The sequence below is a fragment of the Podarcis cretensis genome, assembly GCF_951804945.1.
Source record: "Podarcis cretensis genome assembly, chromosome: 9".
NCBI classification, from domain to species: Eukaryota; Metazoa; Chordata; class Lepidosauria; order Squamata; family Lacertidae; genus Podarcis; species Podarcis cretensis.
In genome coordinates, this window is record NC_137178.1 from 56261696 (window position 1) to 56285684 (window position 23989).

The following is a 23989-nucleotide window of genomic DNA, read 5'->3' on the forward strand; positions in this document are numbered from 1 at the left end:
GTGGCTCTCCAATATTGCATCAGTTACACTGAAGAAGGAAGTATCAGTAAGCCTGTGGGAACTGAAGATTTGCAGATGTGCAAAAAATCTTCAGAAAAACAACTCTAAGAGGGTGAGAGCCCCTTCCCCTCAAAAAACCCAAAGGGGGAACCAAGTGGGAGAGAGAATGGCAGAAGGCATGGGAGAGTATCTGGAACACTGGAACACTGACCACATGCATTCTACAATGCAGTGTTCAGTTACAATTTACATTCATTTCATATATTGACAGACATTTCTGCAGACATTTCTGAGATCATGGTTTTCCAACAAGTGGTTCTTGTCCAGGTTTGTTAATTGTCTTACTTTAAATGTTGTGAGGATCTTATGCTCTTTTAAAATGTGTTTTTTTTTGGGGGGGGGATTGGGTTGTTGTTTTTATTTTGATTATGTATTTTGTAGTTTTATATTTTGATTTTATTCTGTGAACCGCCCTGAGACTTCTGAGTATAGGGCGGTACATAAATTAAATAAATTCAATAAATAATTATTACAATAATACTGCTAAAATGCAGCAGTTGCTGGCCACAGTTGAAACAATTATTGGTTCCTTACCTCCTGCATATATATATATATATATATATATATATATATATATATATATAAATAAAATAGTGTTAGCCTTTTCATACTTTTCATATACCTGGTATGTGAAAAAGATTTCAGGAAACTCTTAGTTTAACAGAATAAATCAGTGATTATATTTTCACTTTATTTTAATATGTTGAAGTGTTCAGGAGTTTCTTCTGAGAGATAATTCAACAGTACAACTTACATTTTAAATATTCTGGGGTCAATGAATCACTTTCCAACAGATGAGTAGACAATATTTTATAAACCTCTGAATGCTCCCCCTCCGGGACAAAATTAAATATACTCTGATCCACAAGGTCAGACTAAAAGAGAGAGAGAAATGAAATGAAAATGTAATCTTGTGAAATGTCACATTTGAATACAAAGTAACTAACACAGCTGTCAGGGAGAAAAATATTATGCTGCTTGTAACACATAATCCTGATTAAGTACATCATTTCCAAATATTTTTACAACAATAAAAAGCTGGATTGCCCTAATTTCAGATGCAGTGAACAAACGTTGCTATAATCCTATCCAAAGTATAAAAGACACTCCCCTGTCTTTTGAGAATTGAGGTACATTGCAGTAATGAAGTATATGTTTGAACCTAAGGAAGCAACCTTTGAATGAGGACTGAGCATTCCAAGCAGCCACGGGATATTGAGAATCGATTGCAAAAGGTGGGAAACGAGGGGGGAGGGATACCCTGCTTAAGCTTACTACAACTTACAATATCTGGGAAAGGGGTGTAATTAGCTGACAGAAACCCTGAAGAGAAGCAATCCTGTTAGAAAGTGAGGACACCCCGCATTATTCTGATGCTGATCCTACTTGATTTTGTGTGCTATCCAGAGATGTCTTGTGTGGGCAGAAAAGCAGTTCTGTCTGTTTGCACAAGACATGAGCAGAGATCAGTTACAGATCCCACTTTAAATGAATGCTTTTACAATATATATACAAACCTCTCATCAAATTCAAGCAGAAAACCAGCAATAGTAAAATCAGCAAAATTATCTGTTGCATTCCAACAGTTTGGACAAAAGGAAAAGTTTTACCACATGCACAGCAATTGTGGGTAAAAACCTCAATGTGCAGGATTGTTTAAGTCCCTTTCCTCCTTAAAGGAAACAAAGTCTGCAACTATTATAAACTAAATCTACACAAGGGTAGACTCAACTGTAATTGTCTCCATTTCCTAGTGCAAGAATAAAAAAAAAATTAGGGCAAGATAAAAACAAAATGCTTATGCCCTTTGATAAGTAAGAAATAGGCTATATGGAAAGAAGATCGTGCACAGGCATATGTGTGTTATTTTCATATACCACTTACATCAGGGGTCAATGAATGTGCACACTGTGGTACACTGTGACGGCTGTGTGTATATGAGCAGAGAAAAATGTCTGATGGTCCTGATTCACCCACTGAAGTGCCTTATACATGAAACAGGACTAAGGCTGCTTTCATGGAAGAAAAGATGAAGTCTTTAAAAAGATATTATACTATTTGAGCTCCAGAATCTAGAATGGCAAATGGTAAAGCGTCCATCCAGTGACCAAATAAATCTGATATCTTCCTGTAAGCAGCTCGTACTTACTGGCAAGTGTTCAAGTAAGGGGGTTACACTTTCTGATACATATATTATACTTCCATCTGTCATGATTGCTAAGAAAAAACCATCAAGAGCCTGAAATTAAACAGAAAAGACAGTTAAAAGGAGACAAACAGGACACTGTACAATTTGATTAACTTATAAAAAAGAGCCAGGACTAACTTCTTATTTGACCTCAAAATCTTAAACTTCCCTGCACCAGCACCCTGAACAGTGGAACTGAACACTATCTGACAATCAATTCATGGGTTGCACTCTCAAACCTGGGGTAATGCACATTATGCTAAGTACATTGTGATGTTGCTCCTCAGCCAAAAGGCTCACAAAACTTAAAATACAAAAGAAAACATTAAAATACCAATTGCAAATTTGATATAAATTGTTTCAAATGAATTCAACACAAAACAGCAGGAGCACAAAACCAAGGCACTAAACTCATTGCTATAAAATGCCCAATGGACAACAATGGTCTTCACCGTGTTTCAGACGGTGGGAAGAGAACAGGCTAAGCATGTCTCCCAGTGTGGTGTCAAAGTTTAAGTGCCACTGTAGAGAAGGCCTGGCTCCACATACCACCCAACATGACTACAGCTACAGATAATGGTGGGATGGAGAGCAAAGACCCTTCTAAGGTTCTAAACAGACAAGCATGGAGGTAGGTAGTGCTCAATTTACTTTGGACCCAAACCACTGAGGAATCAAAGGTCAAAGGGTTTCAAAATAGAGGGTAAATTAAGTTTCAAAGGTACAGAATATTTTAAGTAACTAGTCCCCCAATAACCCCCTGGCAGCAGCATTCTCCACATGCATCTTTTGAATCTGTTTTGCACATATTTTAACTGAATATTGGGGAAAGTGCATTTTAATTACAATACAAAGCTGAAAATATACCACACGACATCACAAAGCAATACTTACAATGACAGAATACTCACACATTTTACAATGAAAATAATTAAGTTACCTCTAACATTAACTGAGTGAATTCTTCATTACTAAGGAATGTGGGTTTCCAGTCCTGTCGGATTTCACTGGCATCTGATTGGGCAGTGATCTCTGCAAAAGGAAAGGAAAATTGTGTGCACACTGTAATACACACACCCAACTTTGGATGCCAACTTGAACAAAAAGGGGGTGGGGCAGGGTATAGCGCCACAGGTTATTTTCCCCATCCCATTGGAAACTATCATTCATTAACCGCACCAGCCCAGTCATTAAACATGCCTGTTACAGAAACAAAAAAGATAGAGAGCAAGTGAGAGAACTGTATTCATTGCAACATTTTACCTTAATGTACCAAGGTGCAGATAGGAAGTCAAAAAGGTTGAGAAAAGAAGCATTTACTCAACACCAGAACTGCATGATAGGGAGAGCAGAGCAGCTACACATTACTAGTTGTGGTGCTGCATTCAACAGGACAGAGATAGGTCAGGGGAAAGCTAGGAGAGTTCTGGGTTGGCAGTGGCTCACATGTGCACACACACCCTTACCGGGTTGTTGGCACCACCAATCCAGGGCTCCCTTCAACCTTGCCACCACCCTGTCCCGGCAAATATAGCACCAACACCACCGGGCAGACAGACTAAAACTACCTGTGCATTATGGACCATTCCAACCCATATATACTTAAGTATCAAGAATTCAACAAAATTGTGACATTCCCAAATTACCTTTGTGCTTCTGTAAGAAATCAATGCTCTTCTGCAGTACAGTAGATTTGTCCATCTTCCGAGCATTGCCCGGAAGCATGGATCCCAGTTCTTTGATGAGTACATTAAACTGATCTCTGCGTTTCTTTTCAGACTTGTTTCTTGACACCCTTAAAAAAAAGCATACACACACAATTATGAAAATTCCAGGGGGAAAGTTTTATGCAATTTCTTAGGGGCTAGGAGCCTGTGTCCAATGCTACAGTTCTGTCAGCACAAGGGGCTTCCATCTGCATAACAGAATTTCCCTTTCCTCTCCCATCCCCTCCAGCTCCTGAACAGCTGGAGGGTTGGGGGCATGCAAGGGAAGAAGAGGGAATGGAAGCCCTGGAAGCAGTGGATACAACAGAATGTACTGTAAGTTACAATGGTCAATAAAATATGCTCATTTCAAATGTAAGGAGGAGGAAACATTTGGCAAAACTAGCCATAGAAATACTTTCAGCACAATTCTAATCATGCCAGCTCAAAAGTTCTATTAAATTCAATGGAACTTACTCCCAAGTAAGCAGGGTTAGGACTGCAACATTAGTATTCCATTTTGGAGCCCTATACATGGAAACATTAGTGATGTGTTTAAATATCTTTAAACATCTTTTGGGTGGAATCCAAATAACTACTTTTGGCAAAAACAAGTGCTTGAGCATGCCCAGTGGAATTTTTTAAAACTCCACCACTCTTCCTCCACTTTCAATAGTTATGCGGCCTTGATAGGCTATTGCTAAAAGAAAAAAAAGGGGTGGGGGAAGCCCCAAGCCCTTAGCCTGTGAAACAAGTTTTACTCCTGTTTGAATCTAAGCTTTTGTCTTAAGCATATTACAGTAGCTTTTCAAGAGGTCAATTGCCAGTCAAGACTCTTGGACTTATTTGGATGCCTGATAAAATTAAAAGAAAAACTAACATTTGAAAATTTAACAGTCTTATATCTGTACAGTACATAAATATGTTAATATTTTATTGCAATATCTTAATACTGTCTCCAAGCCAGAAAAACCAAGATCCCCATGCAGTGATCCTTGCACTCAGCAAGGGACTATGTGTTGGTATCTTCCCTTGAACAAACTTTAATTAATCTACTTGGTCACTTGTTAAGAGGGTGGGTGGGGAGAAAAGAGATGCTTTGAATCTGTCCTCCCTTCTCTTCCCCCTTCCCCAAGTATGTTATCAGCATTGTCAGATAAGGCAGCTGACCACATGCCTGGCAATATATGCAAGGACTAAGGGCATTGTGCATACTTAAGGCCACTGGATATAGGGCTTCTCACAGGCTTCGTGATATAATCTCTGCAATCTATGCGCTGGTCCAGATGTAATACAAAACCAGAAGTGGCCCTCCAGATGTCATTGAACTACAGTTCTCATCACCAGTCATCATGAGCAATGCTGGCTGAGGCTGATGAGAGATTAAGTTCAATAACAGCTGGAAGGTCACAGGTTCTCTTTCCCTGTTCTAAACTATTTACTTAGTCAAGCCTCAGCAAGTCCAAACAAAGCATTAGTCTCATATGCTCTCCTATTCACTCCCCAATACTCTCTCCTGTGCAGCCAGGAGAATTTTACATTGAGTTTCAAATAATCTTTGCATTCTATGCAAATCAGGGCTCCTGGCTCACAACAAGGGAAAACCCCATGGTTTGAAGTTGGCTTTACCTAGGCTTGCTGAGGCTCATCTTTATAACACTGAACCATGGTTTAGCATTGTGTGCAAACTGCCCTATACGTAAAGCCCCATTTCAATGCACAGTTTATATACATCCTAACCAGAGGAAAAATGGTTGGTGCTAGCTACCTCAAAAAACATACCTCTTTGCTTTATCCTTGTCATCTTCTTCCACGAGACCATCAAAAATGCTACCATCATCTCTACATGAAAAAAACAAGTCTCAGAGGGCAGCCACAATGTTAAGAACAGCCTTATATTGATAAGTATTTTCAGTCTGCAACATTACTAATTATATCGATCTTAAAAAAATTGGTATTTATAAGATTGGTTTCGATGTGAAATAAAATAAATTCTGTGAACATTACCTTTTCTACTGTACCCACAGATACAATTTAGGAAGAAATATTGAAACACCCTCATTGGATCTTTGCAATTCCGCATTACCATTAAATCAAGTCATTCATAGCAAACAGCTAATGAAGTCTGTTATGTTCTAATGGAGGGGTAGATAACCTTTTTGGTCTAAGGATCACACTCATAACCACCACTCCAAGGGCTGCAAGCCAACAGAGGCTGAGATCAATGTACATTTACATGCATGCACACATGTACTGCATACATCCAGACAAGCAGGCAGCCACACAGTCAGGAACATACAGGTAGGTGCTCTCAATATCTCTCTCTCTCTCTCTCTCTCTCTCTCTCTCTCACACACACACACACACACTTTTTTTCAACAACCAGTAGAGATATAACTCCTTTCCACGCCTCACTGCCTCATCTCCTTAGCTTCCAAAGGCACCTGTTTATCCTCTGGTGCAGAGATATTTCTAGGTCTTACTGCTCCTTCCTGCTTGCTGAGCATTTTCATGCAATGACTTGCTAGCAATGGGGCTGCACATGAGGGAGAGGAGACATCTGGCGATTGGCAGTCCACCTAAAGCAGCTTGACAGCTGCAGGTTCACCTCTCCTGTTATAAAGAGACACTGTAACTTCAATGGCCTTCTTTGAAATTCTGTTTTAAACCATGTGCAACCATTAATAATGCACAAATGAAAAATAATTTACAAAACTCAAACATAGCATACCTGTCTGCAATGGAGCTCATTTTATGGGTGCTTATGGTAAAGAACATAACACATCACACTTTAGTCTTGTGGTAGACATTTGTACGTCTGCACTGTAGGAGAATAGAAAAAGAAAGAAATGCAACGTCACTCTCTTATTTTTCCTGAATAAAATTCCCTACTGGCACCAAAAGGAACAATAGGCAGAATCCAAAGAACCATGCAACTAGTTCCACGTGCCCAAAAAGCTTTGGGATTGTGTTTCTTGAACATCAGCTCCCTGCCCCAACTCCACATGGCAAACCGTATTTGAAACTGAGAGCACTGTCAAAAGCAAATTGCCATGTTGTCTGGCAATGTCAAAGCCCTTAAAATGAGGACATAGTTCTTTGGATTGCTACCAATATATATGCCTGTGCTTTTTGGTTCTGTGCCCTAATTATCTGAATATAATCCAGTGGGTTTTTACCGTTTATACTTTTCTGGATGATAAATGGCAATGTTCTAAATGACAGGTTCCAGAAGGAGCAACTTGGGAAGAGCCTTCAAAATGTATTCTCCGCAGAAGATCATTAATATCTTAATTCAGTACTGTTAAAAAGAAAAAGAAAGATAACAGTATTAGGATTCTGCACCTAATTATTTTTTTCATGTAATAAGTAGACACTTTTTATTTTAAGTACAGGAATAGAAATATATATATATATATATATATATATATGTGTGTGTGTGTGTGTGTGTGTGTGTATGTATATATGTATATATGTGTATATATATATATATATATATATATATATATACACACACTGTAATAGCTTGATGTAAGAAAACAAACATTCATCTGTGATAAGAGAAAAGTCATTGAGCAGCTTCTCATTAATCTTCTCTGACCAGAGCTGTCAACTACATGAATTCCATTACTAGCCATATACAGTTCTATGATTCTATGTGAGTTACAAAGTAATTCTATATGTCTATTCTGAGGCAAACCCTATTAAATTCAAAGGGATTTACTCCAGACAACCATGTAAAGTATTGCTTCCTTAATTCCAAATATGCTGAGCAAGTTTTGGGCAATTTCCCCTCCCCACCCAGAGAAGCTATTCAAAGACACAGCAGGGACAATGTACTGTAAATCTAATGATTGGTTGTGCAAGAACATTGTCCAATCTTACAATCTTTGGATTCCACCCATAGCTCTGGAGGTGCTGTATCATAATTGTTTCTATTATTTTACTTATATCTGAATTCTTACTTCTTTATTCCACCAATGTTCCCAAATCTGTTTCTTTGTTTCTTCATACCAAAACTGCCTCCAACTGCTGGATAGTTTTATATTGCTACATCTATTTACAAAGCACAGATCTCTGCCAAGATTTTCCCTACAAAAATGATCAACTACAGTGGTGGAACATTTGCACATGTTAGGCTTCCTCAAACTCTGCCCTCCAGATGTTTTTGGCCCACAACTCCCATGATCCCTAGCTAGCAGGACCAGTGGTCAGGGATGATGGGAACTGTAGTCTCAAAACATCTGGAGGGCCGAGTTTGAGGAAGCCTGTGTTAGACTATGTCTGCAGCAGCACAAATTCAGCATGCAGTTTTTTAATATTGTAATGTATCATTAATATTATATATGTTATACTTTCTATGAAAGTGCAGTTTAATAATATTTAAATAAATAAATTTCCAAAAGTGTGTTCAAATAAATAATTGCAATGTGATTTTCTTTACCAGTTAGTTCTTGCTGATATGCTATCCATGATTTAACTGTTCTTACTGTAGCATTGTCTTTATTTTGTATGCTGCTTTATATTATCTATGAAATTGCAGTTTATAAATCTTTAAATAAAGAAATAAACTATTGGGTGCCTGCTGGTGTACTCATGCAATCGGTACAGTGCTTAATCAACATTTGTTAACTTCACACTGTCAATGACCGCAACCGCAATATTGGTATCTGCACAGCACAGGCCAGCTAGCACAGGCTTATTTTGTTCCTGTTGCCCGAAAGAATGTAGACATGCCATATGAATCTTCTGTTCTAAACCCCAACATTACGTTAACACATTGGTTCTCCAGAATGGGCAGGATGCAAAAGAAAATCCCTCAAACATACAGACTAATACATTACTCCAGAGGTTTCAACATTTTGCTGCTCTCAAAATGCAAAACAGACCAAGATCTTGGGAACTGGGGAAAATATCTCTACGTTCAATTCTCCTCCTCCATCCCACTCACTGTCTATTTCCAAGCAGGAAATACTGCCCTTGTTCTGGCCATTCCATTCTCTTCCCCTATCAGCTGCAAGGAGTTCTGGAAAAGCTTCTTCAGTTGTAGAACTCCCTCCCTCCTAACTGGTATTTTTAGATTTCCAAGAAGCAAATCATACTGAGAGAACATGGAACTTTCTTTTAGAAGATTAATATATCCTCTTGCCAGTAGAGCTACACAAACAATAATGATTACTTGTTTTTAAAAGTAACTAAAAAGAGCAAGAACTAAATACAAAGAAAAGCAATCTGCCAGAAGGAGTGGGGAGGAAAAGCAAAGTGAAGCATGACTCAGAGAACCTGCTTGTGTCTTTCTGGCCTAATAGCCTAGTGTCCTATTGACCTACTTTTCCTGTTAAGGTGGTTAAACCCTTATCTCCCATTTGAATAGTTCCCCCCCCCCTCCTTTTGGGCAGAGTATCCACTAAAATGCGCAAAGAAGTCTTTTAAAATCTAGACTGCGGACGTTGTAACATGAAGCTTGTGTTTTTAAACTTTTGAGAATATGAATATTCTGCCAAACATTACACAAGTCTGGGGTGGGGGATAATAAATGACGCAAGTATTGCATCCAGTTACTGGTAGTCTTTAAAACTGTGTTTCACTCTCACTTACAATGCCTAGACTTTTTATTATTATGCCAGACACCCAAACAGCTATTCTAGGGGTTGAGCTAACCTAGTGGGAATTTTAAGTTTCCCTCCCCATTTTGAGCAGAAAGCTCCCTTAATTCTTCCCAGTTTCAAATGTGGTTTACCATTAGGCTTTAAGGGGTAGACATGGCTGCTGTTTGGGAAACAAATCCAAAACCATTCCGGGCACATGAAGCTATTTTCTTTGAATCCCGACCTATGCTTATAACCGGAGGCACAGAGGGGGGAAGAGAATGTTTAAAAAACGCTTAGAAAGACTTCTGAAATTAAAAGCAAACATGAATAGAATAGATGTTAAAGAAAAGAGACCATATGACTTATGCAGAGCAGAATGAGCAGAGGAAAATTATGTTGCTGGTATAGGACAAAATACAGATATGTAAGTCAGATATTCTGAACTGCACAAACTTACAATCTTCAAGCAGCTTCCTGAGTTTTCTTAAGAAAGTCACATTACAGATACATACATTACAGAAGAGGCTTATGCCATGTTTCTTATTAGGAATATCTTTCTCTCTTCTTCCCTCCCTCGCCTCTATGATAGCTCATTGCTTGGTGATATTCAGTTAATAAAGGTATTATGATACTAAAATGTTTCACTAACCTTCTGGGGTTCCATTGCAAACCTGTTCCTCCTCATTCATATCAAACTTCCCCCCAACACCCCCTCCTTGAACAGGTACACATATAATACAGATGATTCTTTCCATTTCTCTGTATAATAGATGAAATAAAGAATGAAATGAAATGATCTCTAATGCAACCAAATTTTAATAATGAGGGAACTTTAAGGGATGGCATATATCCTGGGGAGGGGGCCTGTGCATGTCAGGGAAATTGTCTGCAGGTACATGTGCACCTGTAAACGCCATGTGGGTAGGGTAATACTTTTAAGGAGATATGGCTACTATATAACACCAGGCAAGACACAAAATATTAGAGCAAGTTTTAGTTATCAAGCAAATGATAAGAGTAAAAACTATAATTTGGTTGGCCATCATGCACTATACAGTTTACCTCTTTATACTTGTGGGTTTCAGAACTTTTTTTTTTTTTTTTTTTTTGGTGCTTGAGTCTTCAGAAATAAATTATGTTTTATGCACTCATTACTGCAAGGCAGGTAACCATCTTTGTGCTGTAGAATCACCCAGGAAATGGTGGCACATCATAATGTGCTGCCTCTTCCAGGAGCTTTTTACTCATATCTTATCAATGATTGTAGCAAGCACCACACTTTCTAGCTGCTCTAAACAGCTGTAACTGGGTTTTTTAAAGAAAAAAAAAGAGCCAAATAAATCTGCATGGCCATTCAAAGGAACAGACTTACTAGACTACTCGTGTTCAAGGGACATGAACTGGATTATGACTGTTCCATCCATCCCTACTCATCTAATGTTAAATTTTGCCCAATACTTTTACTTTATGCATTTATACTATGCTTATAGTCACCTGTGACACATAAGAACCACTTCTAGACAACCAAAAGGGGGAGTTTTACAACCATTGACTTATTTTTTTCTGTTGACCTCAAAAACTGATACAAGAATGCATAGGGAGTAAAACCAGTATTTTTGTTTGTGAGTGCTAGTAACTTTAGAGCACTTGTTTGCAAATCTGGTTTGTTCACATAGCTTGTATTGAGGTCACACATTAAACAGTTTAGATGTTTATTTTTAATACAATTTTTAAGTCATAGAAATAAAATACAAGGAGTCATTAGAATATTTTTGATGCTTATGAATACACTGAAAACTTAAGCTAGAATGACTAGAGTAAACAAAACAAACAATAGTAGCCAATAATTTCAGTCTGATAGTCTACATAAAATGAGCAACTGAATAGCATTCTAATAGACCTGACAAAGTTGATTTAGCCAAGCTGAATGGCTCTAATAAAAGCTGACATAAGAAGAACAGCGACCATTCAAAGATACCCACTGAAGAGAACTTAGTATTTTTTAAATGTAAAAATATAAAATACTCAAATATAGTTCATTGCAAATACCAGATGACAACTTACATAATCATAAAGCACCAAGTTGTTATTTCCTTCTTGCCTATGTATTAGACAAGTCAGCTTGGTTATAACAGCTACCCTCAGCGTCTTCGTCCATTCTGATACCAAGAAAGACCCCTTAGATTTTCCATTATATGGTGATAACTTTTGCTGCAAATAACAGATTTTTCAGGTAGCACCTTGAGTTTTGCCAGGATGTACTACTTTAAATATCATAGTAATATCATATATGGATTACGTTTCCGTTTATGCCTAATAACCTAATAATGAAACAAACCATGCTATCTTCCAAGGTCATGCATAAGGTGACATTCCCGACCCCTATGAACAAAGTTGGCATCTGATGCTCAACACCTCTAACAAGAACATAAAATTCTGTTACATTTATGTGGGATCAATAAAGCACACCATGTGTCTCTCAAGTTCAAGAAGTACAAAGAAGTTCAAACAGACTGAAATATACAATCATTCTTTCTTTGTAGTCAAATTCCCCTTCTAACATTTTCTAATAGTATCCTCTCTTGGGGTTTCCTTTATAGTAAGACTTCTAGCGAAGACACTCTAGATTTTGCAAATTGCAAAACAGATCTTTATTAAGAAGCATACTCATTTTTTAAAAACAACAACGATTACACACACAAAAAAAATTGAGTTAAAAACTATCTTTCATATAGTGGAATTCCTATGCACCCTCACCTGGGAATAACCCTTACTGAATACAATAGAACTTCTAAGTGAATGTACTGTGTTGCCAGTCTCTCAGTTAATAACAAACAATGGCCAGATTACAAAGAGCTCCTTTGGGCTCAGTGGGATTCTGGTTTTTTATTTTGTTTTGAACTGCAAACCCTTATGCCATGTTATGAATTATTTTTGAAAAGTATTCCTCAGTGTCAAAACTCTATTTGCCATGCAGCTTGGGGAACTACTGCATAACACATATACCAGGCCACAGTGTCCCAAACTGCACAAAAATGCTGTGAAGTTCTTTGGCTCTGAGCCCCATGCTAAATGAAAGCCAAATTAAGCAGGATATCCTACACAACCATAAAACAGATTTTTAATAAAATGCTTCCCCAGATGTGGAAATCCTGAAAGCCTTGCAACTATGCTCTCTTAACACAGGTCCATTTTTAGAGGCGCAAGACATCAATTGGATTCCCCTACTTGTTTGAGACTGAACACTCTGAAGCCGAAGAGGGAGGGCACACAAGAGCAGCCCGAGAAAGCACTTCCATCAGATAAGCATGCAGTATCAGTGACTTCCAGCTGGAAGATGTACTGCAGTGAGCTGAACATACATGCATTCAACTTGTGTGCATTCAGCTTTACATGCACAGCAAAAAATTAAAAGAGGGTGGAGTTTCAGAGGAAATGACTTTGGGAATCTCATCCACCACGGAACCCAATGTGTTTTGATTGTACATGATTTGGGATTTAGGTGCAATCCCCAGAACATAACCCCTACATAAGTTGTGGGCTTACTGTTTACTGATGGAGCAGGCTAGAGTCCTTTACATGAGAAGTGAGGGTGGGACTAGTAACAGGGATGCAGCTGCTATTTCTACATAGGGCCAAATCTCAGATTGACATTTGCTGAAGCAATACAGCTCTGCTCTATAGCACAGTTTATGCCTTGCCTTGCACCAGACCTATCATAACAACACAATACAGAAGGTTACCTCATTATCCTCTGGTTGGTGAGAGAGCTAGATGTGAACCAGGGGGCACCAGCTGCCAGGCCACCCATGTGAACCAGGCCAATGTCTGATCTACAGAATTATTGGAGATGGAATGAAACAATGTATAACTTTTTAAACTAAATATATATTTCTTAAAATCTACAACAAAATTATTTTCTATAACATAACAAATATCCTTATAATGTAACTGATACCTTGACAAGAATATGAATAAAGTAGTACTCCAGTTCTTCAAAACTAGTAATGTTTAAAAACTTTTACTTTAATTTCAAATTGAATTTGTAATTTCTTTTGTGAGAACTTTAGATTTATTATATTATTCAACAACCCGCTACAGAAAAATGTAGAATGGGACAAGCTGGTAGGCAGAATGCTACAGGAATTCTACAATGATATTCTACATGTTCCCACTACCCGCCATTATAAAATAAGCAAAATAACAGCATTAGTGGGATTAGAATAGATGTAATACACCACATTCATGTTTAAAAATATCTTATTTTGTTGCCCTAAGATTCAAATGTTCACTAATGAATGTTTGAATCTTGTTAATTTTTCCTTACTACTTACTAGTAGTTAATTTTTAAAGATAGCATTTATTAAACATCTGAATACTAACAAATAAGCACTGTGACAAACTTAAAAACTTCATGCTCCTTGGAGAAAATGCAGAAGATAAATCTAATTATAAATTAATGAACTATGGTAACCTGAAAGATTACTTTTACTATATTTGACAACAGTAACAAAGCTAGTGGAAAAACCAGGTTCCCCCCCTCTTGTTTCAAACAGTCCCTGAAAAGGCTTATTTGCACCAACAATAACTGAAATCAAAACTTCATTCCCACAAATTCTACAGATCATGATGCAGGTCTGAATACGTAGAGCTAAAGATTGCCAGTTATTTGACTGGAGTCTTTTGCATGTGCTTTGCACTACAGCTCCTTTACATATGGTTATATCTAGTGTTAGCCCTACTCAGAATAGGTCCACAGAAATGAATGAACATGACTAACATAGCCCCAGTAATTTTTATAGGTTTACTCTGAATAGGACTTGGTTGGATGCAATCCACAGTTATTACTGTCTCAAACCTATGACACTTCAGTGGGATATACTCTCAACTTCCACAGCTTTAACAGCTTACGGATGAAGAATTTACAGCTTTTCCAACCACTACAGTCCTGCACAGTCCGCTACAGTCCTGGCACAGCAAATATATTCAGAAGCTAGCCCACTAAGGTGAGAAAAGCAAAACCTAGTGGTATTATCAACTGAACTAGACTGAAAATAAACAATGGTTCTTGATCATCAAAGTTTGAAATCATTAGAGCTCCTCATATTGCAATACTGGCTTAATCATCATGAAATGAGATTGTTGATATCTAGTTCTGGGTCTTGGCCTGTCATGTCTTTTATTGCTTAGCCAAAAGACATCACCAATTCAAACAATAAAAAGTACACCACTCAAAATATATATTTTTTAAATGAACACAATCAATTGCAGCATCTGATCCATTGCAATATCAAACATCTTTCACTACAAGGACCTGCAATGTTCACTAAAAAAAAACCCTACTCATTTACAATTCAGCGCTTTAACAACAGAGTCACCATCTTATTCTCTCACACATTTTTGACAAATGCTGCATTAATAAGCATTTTTATAAATACAGCATTCGATTAATCACTTGTCTAAGAAAAAGTGCCTATAAAGGCTTCATGTGAAACATCACAGCTCTCAAGCATTTGGTCCACCATTGTGCAGAGAGAAAGGAATTCCATGGAACTCAGCAACATTCCTGTCTCACCCACAGATATTCATGAAAGGCTTCCATCAAGAGAGAAGGCAGAAGTGATGTCTCTCTCACCTCAGCAGGGAATCTGTGGTGGCTAAATGTGATCTGGAACTGTTCAATGCTGGGTACAAGACCAGCAAGTTTCTAGAATATTATTTGGAGTCCAAAAAATGTCATGCTGTGACAACTATAATAGTCAGGAATGAGGAACCTTTTTCAGCCCAAGGCCACATTCCCTCATATTCAACCTCATGTCAGTGTTGGGCAGGAAAAGAGGCAATAATAATAATAATAATAATAATAATAATAATAGGTGGAGTTTGTGGCAAAAGCAGACAGATCAATAGTTATGACTCTTACATTTGTACCAAAGGCTGCATTTCAACCATGTACGAGTTGGAGATTTGTATGCACACATCTCTTCATCCTCCATACAGGCAAGAGGGAGGCATTATCACAGTCTAATAACACACTGTAACCGGGCAGAAATATGCAAGAGGGGCATAAAGCAGGACGGGGGTGGTGTGGCCTTGGAAGAGTCCTGAGAATGTGATAGTGATGGCTGGCAGCATTTGATCCTTGGACCTAACTTCTAAGACACATGTCACAGTGAAGAGCAGACTGGCGATGGCTATTCTATCCGCCCGTTATCTGACAACTATTTATCTTATTTATGTATTCATTCATTCATTCATAAGATTTATTCTCCAACCTTCATCATAAGGTCTCAGAACAGATTCCAACAATATAATCATACAATTGGTGTTTGTATTATTTTTGTTAATGGTGCTATTTGGCTGCCTTCGAACAGATAAAAAAATCTCTTAAAACAAATCTATAAAACAAAATAGGAGAGATGATCTTGGTTTGATAACTTGGTTTGGAGGGACATCTGGACATTTTCCCAAATTGGACATCATATGAAAGTGTGGCTTAAGAAAACAGGAACTTCACACAATTCTGCTTTGATTGAAGCAGCTTTATTGTTTTACTTGTTTTTAACATTGTAATTGTTTTGTTAAGAACTCTTCCACCATTCCTGCAATTTCACCTTGTTGTTTTCCAAGTCAGAATTTCTGTGTCACTTTTAACATCTTTATTCTCCTTCACATCCCTCCTGAAAGTTGAGACTTACTACTTTACTACTGTTCATTTCAAACTCTTAAACACTTAACAAGTTAATAATGATTTGTTCAGTTGCTTTAATGTTCCTCGTAGCAGGGAAATGTAGACAAAATTAGGCAAAGAAACTTACACACTTGCCCAGTGCAAGTATAATCTCTTAAACATGTAAAAGTTCTAAAAGTTCAAAAAGACTCCAGCTCTTTCCCCTTCTTTCCTTCTTTTTTTTTTTTGGTCTGTTGTGAATCCTTTCTTGCTTACCTATAATTATTTATTTAGAGCATTTATATGCTGCCTTTCATAGCCTATATCCCAGGGCAGTTAACAGCATTAGACATGATGAATACTAATTGGAGTCCATCCTGATCAGAGCTTGAAAAGGTTTTGCAAAACCTTGTAAGCAAAGAACCCTAGTTAGCAATGATACACATATAATACTCAATGAACTTCTGCACTATTGGACCTCTAAGGCTAACAGTATAAAAATATTGATAGTGCTTATATTCTAGATAAAGTGTTAGGTTTTTATAATACTGAAAGGTCTGGCATGTTTTTATTGTGCTTTAAAGATAAAAAAAACTTAAAACACCTACAAAGTCATACTAAGTATGACCTTTTAAGAAAATATTTAACTAAGGGTAATTGTCTGAAACCCAGCTTACAATAAGGGACATAACTGCAATGTTAACCACTGAGATGTCACTTGTATAACAATTATTTGCACATACAGTAATATTTGAGATAAACTAGGACCAGGCCTAATTATCCAAATTGATGAAATTGGAGGAAATAATTCTAAAAATCTACTTTCATAATTCAAACAGTTTTAATAGGCTCTCCCAGAATGACTTGTTCTGTATATGTTTTCAACTGATTTTTTAAAATTGCAATCAAATGGCAATATAATAAATCAATTATGTTTTAGGACCCTGCATATGTCTTTACCCAATTGCAAACCTATGTTTCTCATGCGTATGTTATATTTCCATATGAAATGGGCTATATCAAACATTTCTGTCCTTTAGAAATGGGGAATCCCACTGTTACATTTTGTTAATAATAATAATAATAATAATAATAGAAACAGTAAGTGGCAAATTTCCTATAATTAAGTAGATTTGATCAGAGACTAAAAGGACTGTTTGTACTATACGAATGGGGAATGACATAAGCACAACGGATAACAAATGAAGAACTGAAACTACTTCTAAACCCACAGAAATAACGCAAATCCATATTTTGTTCCTTATATTTCAAAACATGAAAAGTGAGGCCACATTACTAATCCTCATCTCACCAGCATGCATTTAATACAAATCTTTAAAGATTTGGGGGGTGGGGGTGTCCTGAAACTAACCACCTCAGTTCAGAAATCATCAAGATATTACAAATTCTGTCCTACTCACCTTCATTTGGTTATAAAAGCCCTACAAACATCTAACCCATTCAAGATTGAGATAGGTAGGATATACCATCACTGGTATTGACTGATTTACCTCCACCAAACTATTCCATTTCAGGCAATAAGAAGTATCAAAAGAATGCTTATTTCCATTACAGAAGATCTATTGTTTCATAATTGAGGCAATCCTAACCCCAATGATTTAGGAGTAAGCCTCACGGAATCCAATAGGATTTACTGCTAGGTAGTTTAGGACTGCCTAACTGCCAACCTAGCAGTTCCAAAGCACATCAAAGTGCAAGTAGATAAATAGGTACCGCTCTGGCAGGAAGGTAAACGGCGTTTCCATGTGCTGCTCTGGTTTGCCAGAAGCAGCTTAGTCATGCTGGCCACATGACCCGGAAGCTGGACGCCAGATCCCTTGGCCAATAAAGCGAGATGAGCGCCGCAACCCCAGAGTCGGCCACGACTGGACCTAATGGTCAAGGGTCCCTTTACCTTTACCTAGTTTAGGACTGCAGTTATATAAACTTATTTTGGTCATATAGACCTGTGTTTTTTTGGACAGCTGATTAAAAAAATCAGAAAACAGAAAAAAAAACCCTCTGTTAACAGCAGTCCAGAATAAAGTACATACATCCCTGTGGTTATTATTTAAATAGAAAGCTGTCACAGGCCAGTGATAATGCATTTTGTGCATAAATGATCCAAGTGTTCACTGAGGTTCTGCTATGCCTGCAATTCTCCTGCCTACTTTGTCAACCTGCACTGCACTATTATTTCATCAAGTTCTGATGTGGGCATGCACCAAACAGGGAAGAAGAGAAAGCAGGTTGTGCTTCTTATCACAACACAGCCTAGGCACCAGCCCTTCTGGCTTCCTCCACTGAAGGCAATGCTGAACAGGAAGGTACTCCTTCCAGACTAAGTATGAAAGGGTAAAAGAGATAACTGCAGTCCTGTATACCATATGTCTATATTTTAAAGGTTTCTCTGTAGCTCTTTTAAGTCTGTAAGAAAGTCAAATGAGCAACCCGCATATACTGTAGTATACATACAGTACAGAGTTGTATAAATAGGTGCATGGACAACTCTATCCCACTCACCTAGAGGTAACAGTCTAAGTCTATTTGCAATTTTGCAGTTATCATTGCAGATCTGATTTAATGTGTGAGTAAGGAAGGATTGTAAGGGACGCAGGTGGCGCTGTGGGTTAAAGCCTCAGCGCCTAGGACTTGCCGATCGAAAGGTCGGCGGTTCGAATCCCTGCAGCGGGGTGCGCTCCCGCTGCTCGGTCCCAGCGCCTGCCAACCTAGCAGTTCGAAAGCACCTCCGGGTGCAAGTAGATAAATAGGGACCGCTTACCAGCGGGAAGGTAAACAGCGTTTCCGTGTGCGGCTCTGGCTCGCCAGAGCAGCTATGTCACGCTGGCCACGTGACCCGGAAGTGTCTCCAGACAGCGCTGTCCCCTGGCCTCTTAAGTGAGATGGGCGCACAACCCCAGAGTCTGTCAAGACTGGCCCGTAAGGGCAGGGGTACTTTTTAACTAGTAACATAACATTGTGAACCGTCCTGAAATCTACAAGTATAGGGTGGCATACACATTAAATAAATAAATAACTGTTACTGTATTATTATTTATTTATTTGGGAGTGGTTACAAAGTTGGCATGCCACTTGAGCATCATACCACAAAGTAAGACATCATTCTGGTGTTTCAATTCTTTTAACAACAACATTCCAGGAGAACATGGCGGCAAGAACAAGAGTGGTTACAAAGTTGGCATGCCACTTGAGCATCATACCACAAAGTAAGACATCATTCTGGTGTTTCAATTCTGTTTAACAACAACATTCCAGAAGAACATGGTGGCAAGGAAACAGACCATGCAATTTTTTATTTGTGTGAATCCCTTCTTTTTGATGAAGATAGCTAAACTATTCTTGTCTTAAATGATAGGATACTGAAACAGCCTTTGGCAGGTAATGGAACACTGGTTTAACATTGCTGAAACTAGTGTGTAGACATGATCTGTACCTATACAGAAGGCTTATGGGAAGTACATGAGCTTTCTGATATAAAAGTGGGGCACAGGTATAATAAACACAAGCACTGTGTTCTATAAAGCAGCAATGTGGGCAATTTATGGTCTATAAAAAGTGTTGCCAACCCAAGAAACTGTGCAGCAAAGGCCATTTGAGCTGAGAGTCTGACAAGCAACTTTCACTCACTCTAGACTGAATGGTCAACTTCAAGGTTTATTTAAGCTGCAATCTATTCTTCCTAAGTAGATACTAGAGAACTATTTATTCCAGCACATCTACTCCACTCAAAAAGTCAAGGTTACTATATATATATATATATATATATATATACACACACACACACACACACATATGCATATATATATATATGCCATTATGTGCACACAGAAAGCAAGTAGGATCACTTATAAAATGCCATGTATGGAGTTACGCACATTGCTACAATCTAACAATTTGTCCTGTCACTTATGGTGTCCTTCACTCAAGGAGTGATACAAGTGCTACCAACCAGAACAAAACCTTGTCTGCAAGTGCACAATACATCGGCACCATCATCGGTTACTCGGAAATCTTGCAGAGTTAAAGAAGATTTACCAGCGGTATGCTTAGGCTTGTAGCCTTTCTTTCATGTTACTTAACAAAAAGAAGCACATTAAGAAATCATTACGTGCTGACTTTCCACTTTCTGCTAAATTAGATATTTTTGAAGTGTAACGTTTTAGTAGAAACTGAGCCAGAGACCTAAGAAACCAACGACACCAAAAAGTCAGATTGCATTCCTGACTCCCAAATGAAACCAGCTGGCACCTTTGAAGCGGGCTTGACCAATCAGCATTCTCCCCTTTGCTCTAAAGAAAGGGGCAGGGTCCTGATCTCGGCAAAATAAACGAAAGTACGTGGGCGCTCCAACTTGATCTAATGCCCTATATTCGCTCCTAAGCAAGCGGCTCCAGAGAGGCGAGGAAACCCCTCCCCGCCTGCATCATCAGTATTCAAATAAGGTTCAGGGCCGCTGTAGGAGGAAAAGAGAAAAAGGAAAATGTCTCTTCGCGCTCCGGGCTCGCAGGGCGGGGAAGGGCAGCTTTCTGACAGGACCGAAACGGCGCCGCTTGTATAAGGGATACCCCAAACCGGTGCCGCTCCTGACGCGGCTTTAATAAACCGGAGACGCCGGGAGCAACCCGGAGAGCGGGATGGGCGCAGCCAAGGCCCCTCACAGCCCCCTCCCGCCTCGGTTATGAAACACCGGAGCTGCCCCGTCTCCGCCTCGCCACGGTGCCCGGGTTCGGGGTGGGAGTCGGAGGAAGATAGAGGGAGCGGCCCCTCAGGCTGTCCCCCAATTCCCGGCCAGCCCCTGAGGGCCTGAATCGTCCCCGGCAGCGGGTCACGCGAAGCCCTCAACTGGCCGGGGGGGGGGCAGAGACACTGAGATCATAGACCTGCGCCAGCGACCCAACCCGCCGTCGCGCCCGCCGCCTGTCAAAGTTTACCTCAGCCCACTCGCCAGCAGGACTCCGCGAGCCCCCCTCAAGGCCGGCGGCCGCGGCTCGCTGGCGTATCCTCCTTACCGAGCTTCCCTGCCAGCCTGCCGCCTCCCTTCGCGCTCCTCTTCTTCTTCTTCTTCTTCAGCCCACCGCCGCGACACGGATCGCTCGCCCCCGCTTCTCAAGTAAGCGGCCACAACCCGCCAGGCCCTAAGGTCTCCCTCCGCCACCGCGCATGCGCCGCCCTCGCGCTTACCGGCAAAACAAGCCGCGGAATCAGCCGCCGAGCCCGGAGGAGCCTTGGCCGTACTGCGCGTGCGCCGGTGGTAAGGGACACCAAGCAAGCTGCAGCGGTATATCGGCTTGCCAAGAGCCTGAGCCGGCCCAGGCCCCTGTGCTTCCCTGGTCAGTACTAAGCATGCGCATTACTACCGCGCGCATAGATGGGGAGTCGACGGTGATTCCCCTTCTTCGTTAGGGAGCGGGCCGCGGCTTCGCTGCGCATGCGCCGCGGAAACCTTCGGGAGGCGGCGGGGTGGGGGAGAGGAAAGGGATGTGTTGCGCATGCGTCGGAAGAGTACAGGGCGTTCTCGCTGTGCTTCCGTGACCTCAGATTACCTTGTAGGAGGGGAGCAGCGAGGGCGGATTTGGGACTATGGGCGGGATAGGAGGAGGGTCCTCTACCTCCTCCCAAAGTGGAAGCTTCTTACGTCGTTGCTGCCGCAGAGACGGCGCTGAGGGATGGGGCCTTGGGGGTTTCTGTCACTTTATTTTACTGAAGGGGCTACGTAAAAGCTCCCCCTTAACCTGCATGGCGCAAGTCCCTTTGCAAGTCAGTCCCGCCTCCTCCTGAGTAAACTCCTGCCCTTCTGCAAGTTCCATGTTTGCAGCAGTCAGAAGCTCTGTGAACTACGTATATGTTGCCCAGTGTCGTTATTTTAAAAACAAAAGCAAACACCACAGCTCCGCCGAGGACCCAAGCAGATTTAAAAGTTCAGTGATTCAGAAGCTGACGCAAAGAATAAGGGTTTTTCAAAATAAAAAATTCAGGTGAGGCAAAAAGGTCAAGCAATACAAGACTGCCTCATCACCGAGCCTTGAGTTTTTGGACAAAGAGGAAGATGGCATTTCAATGGATTCAAGTTACAAAAAAAGGAGATTCCAGCTAAACATCTGGAAGGACTTTCAGACAGTAAGCTGTTCCACCATGGAACGGACTCCCAAGAAAGGGAGTCCTCCTACCTTGCAGGTTTTTAAGCAGAGGTTGGGTGGCCACCTGTCATGGATGCATTAGTTGAGATTCCTGCATTTGCCAGGGGCTGGACTAGATGATCCTTGGAGTCCCTTCCAGCTCTACAATTCTATGATTCTTGGAGATGTCTCGATACAATCCACTGCTCAGATGTGAAGCCTGGTTCTGAAAGGTTCCATTACAGACGGTAAGGGGACTATCTGTCCCTCTGAACATTAGACTTCCAACTCTCATCAACATCTGGGAGCAACAGGGATGACAGGAGCTGTAATAGCTGTCAGAAATTTGGTAGGCAGAGTAATCTGGCAGAAATGCAGTGAGCATGACTGAAAACTTTTCTTGTTGCACTTCTTCCTGGTCCACCCATTTAGGGTGAAAGAGCCTTGCTAAGGAAATGTAGCAGCAAAAACACATGCAGGCATGCTGAATTCTAAAAGTATACTAACTAATATGCATAACACTATACAGCTACATAACATGTGCCAGTATTTTACATGCTGTAACAAACAGAAATCATGCTAGCATACCACTCTTCCTCCATACCCACCATCCCCTTATTAGATATAGTATTTGTATAGAGGCCAGTACATGCAAGTTTGACTATCCTGCAATCTGTACACTGCAAAGTTGGGCTCTTCAGAGTGTACATCAGGGCAGCCCAACTTTTCATACCAAGTGGGCTGCAATAATACTTTGACACATAACCCGCAGGCCACACACTTCCTTGTCATGCAGGGGAAGCGAGGCCAAAATTTGATGTCCCAGTTCTCACGCTGTCTTCCCAAAGTTTGAAAACGGCTACCTAGGCTTTGGGAAGGAGGAGGGAAGACTCGAAACCTCCTTCCCTAAGCCCAGCACCTCATTTACCCAGCTTTGGGAATACAGGGCAGGGGGACACGTCAAATGTTGCTGAGGGCCATCAAAAAGGCCTTGTGGGCCACATGTTGGACCACCCTGGTGTGGATGCATTAGATCTACAGGTATATGTTATTCTCCTCTGCAAATGTAACATCCAACATCTACCACTGAGTTTCTTGGAAGAGCAGGAATGGTGTAATCACAACACCCTCGCAGTGCATAAGGGGAGGGGGGGCAATGTAGTGCTATCCAATTGTTTTGGATCACAATTCCCATCATCCCTAGCTATTGGCCGTGGTGGCTAGGGCTGATGGAAGTTGAAATCCCCAACATCTGGAGGGCACCACATTGGCTATCCCTGGTTTAGAGTTTATGGTTAAGCTACAAGCATGGTTAATATTGAAATCTAATGCAATTCATGTCTATTATTGTGGTTGCCATGGTTCACTCCTGAACTTGAATGCCATGTATTCACAGTAAGTTCTTTAAAACAATTATGAAACAGCTTTAGATCCCCTCTATTTTTATTATGAATGATGATTGAAATGCTGTTCCTTTGACTCTACACACAACAGATGGCACTGCTCTAGAATTTTGTTTTTTAATTGAATTTTCCTTCCCTTTATGTGAAAGATCAGCAGAGAAATAAAGCACAGTTGACATACCTTGTTCAAGCATTAGGTCTTGTAAATATATCACTGGTAACAATTTAGCCCTT

At 40.1% G+C, this 23989-nt stretch overlaps 2 protein-coding genes across 19 annotated transcripts in view; one reads left to right on the forward strand and one right to left on the reverse strand.

The window, feature by feature from the left end:
- The window catches only part of CLOCK (clock circadian regulator), a 39782-nt gene extending 18217 nt beyond the window's left edge, over positions 1-21565 (reverse strand). The window contains exons 1-10 of one of the 7 annotated variants that reach the window (XM_079990012.1): positions 21168-21340; positions 13289-13378; positions 11610-11756; positions 7134-7255; positions 6686-6777; positions 5737-5796; positions 3895-4043; positions 3189-3280; positions 2210-2299; positions 815-935 (exon numbers count right to left, since the gene is read on the reverse strand). In XM_079990012.1, the coding sequence (XP_079846138.1) occupies positions 815-935; positions 2210-2299; positions 3189-3280; positions 3895-4043; positions 5737-5796; positions 6686-6732 (559 nt within the window). In that variant the 5' untranslated portion in view covers positions 6733-6777; positions 7134-7255; positions 11610-11756; positions 13289-13378; positions 21168-21340. Of the gene's footprint in view, positions 1-814; positions 936-2209; positions 2300-3188; positions 3281-3894; positions 4044-5736; positions 5797-6685; positions 6778-7133; positions 7256-11609; positions 11757-13288; positions 13379-21167; positions 21388-21417 lie in introns of those variants that run through there. The other 6 variants (XM_079990014.1, XM_079990015.1, XM_079990013.1 and 3 more) reach the window with 6 other exon arrangements.
- Positions 21207-23989, forward strand: part of EXOC1L (exocyst complex component 1 like) — a gene marked incomplete at its 5' end in the record, with an annotated part of 112863 nt that continues 110080 nt past the window's right edge. For 10 of the 12 annotated variants that reach the window (XR_013842243.1, XR_013842244.1, XR_013842245.1 and 7 more), the window contains one exon: positions 21207-21346. Of the gene's footprint in view, positions 21347-21788; positions 22601-23989 lie in introns of those variants that run through there. The other 2 variants (XR_013842253.1, XR_013842254.1) reach the window with 2 other exon arrangements.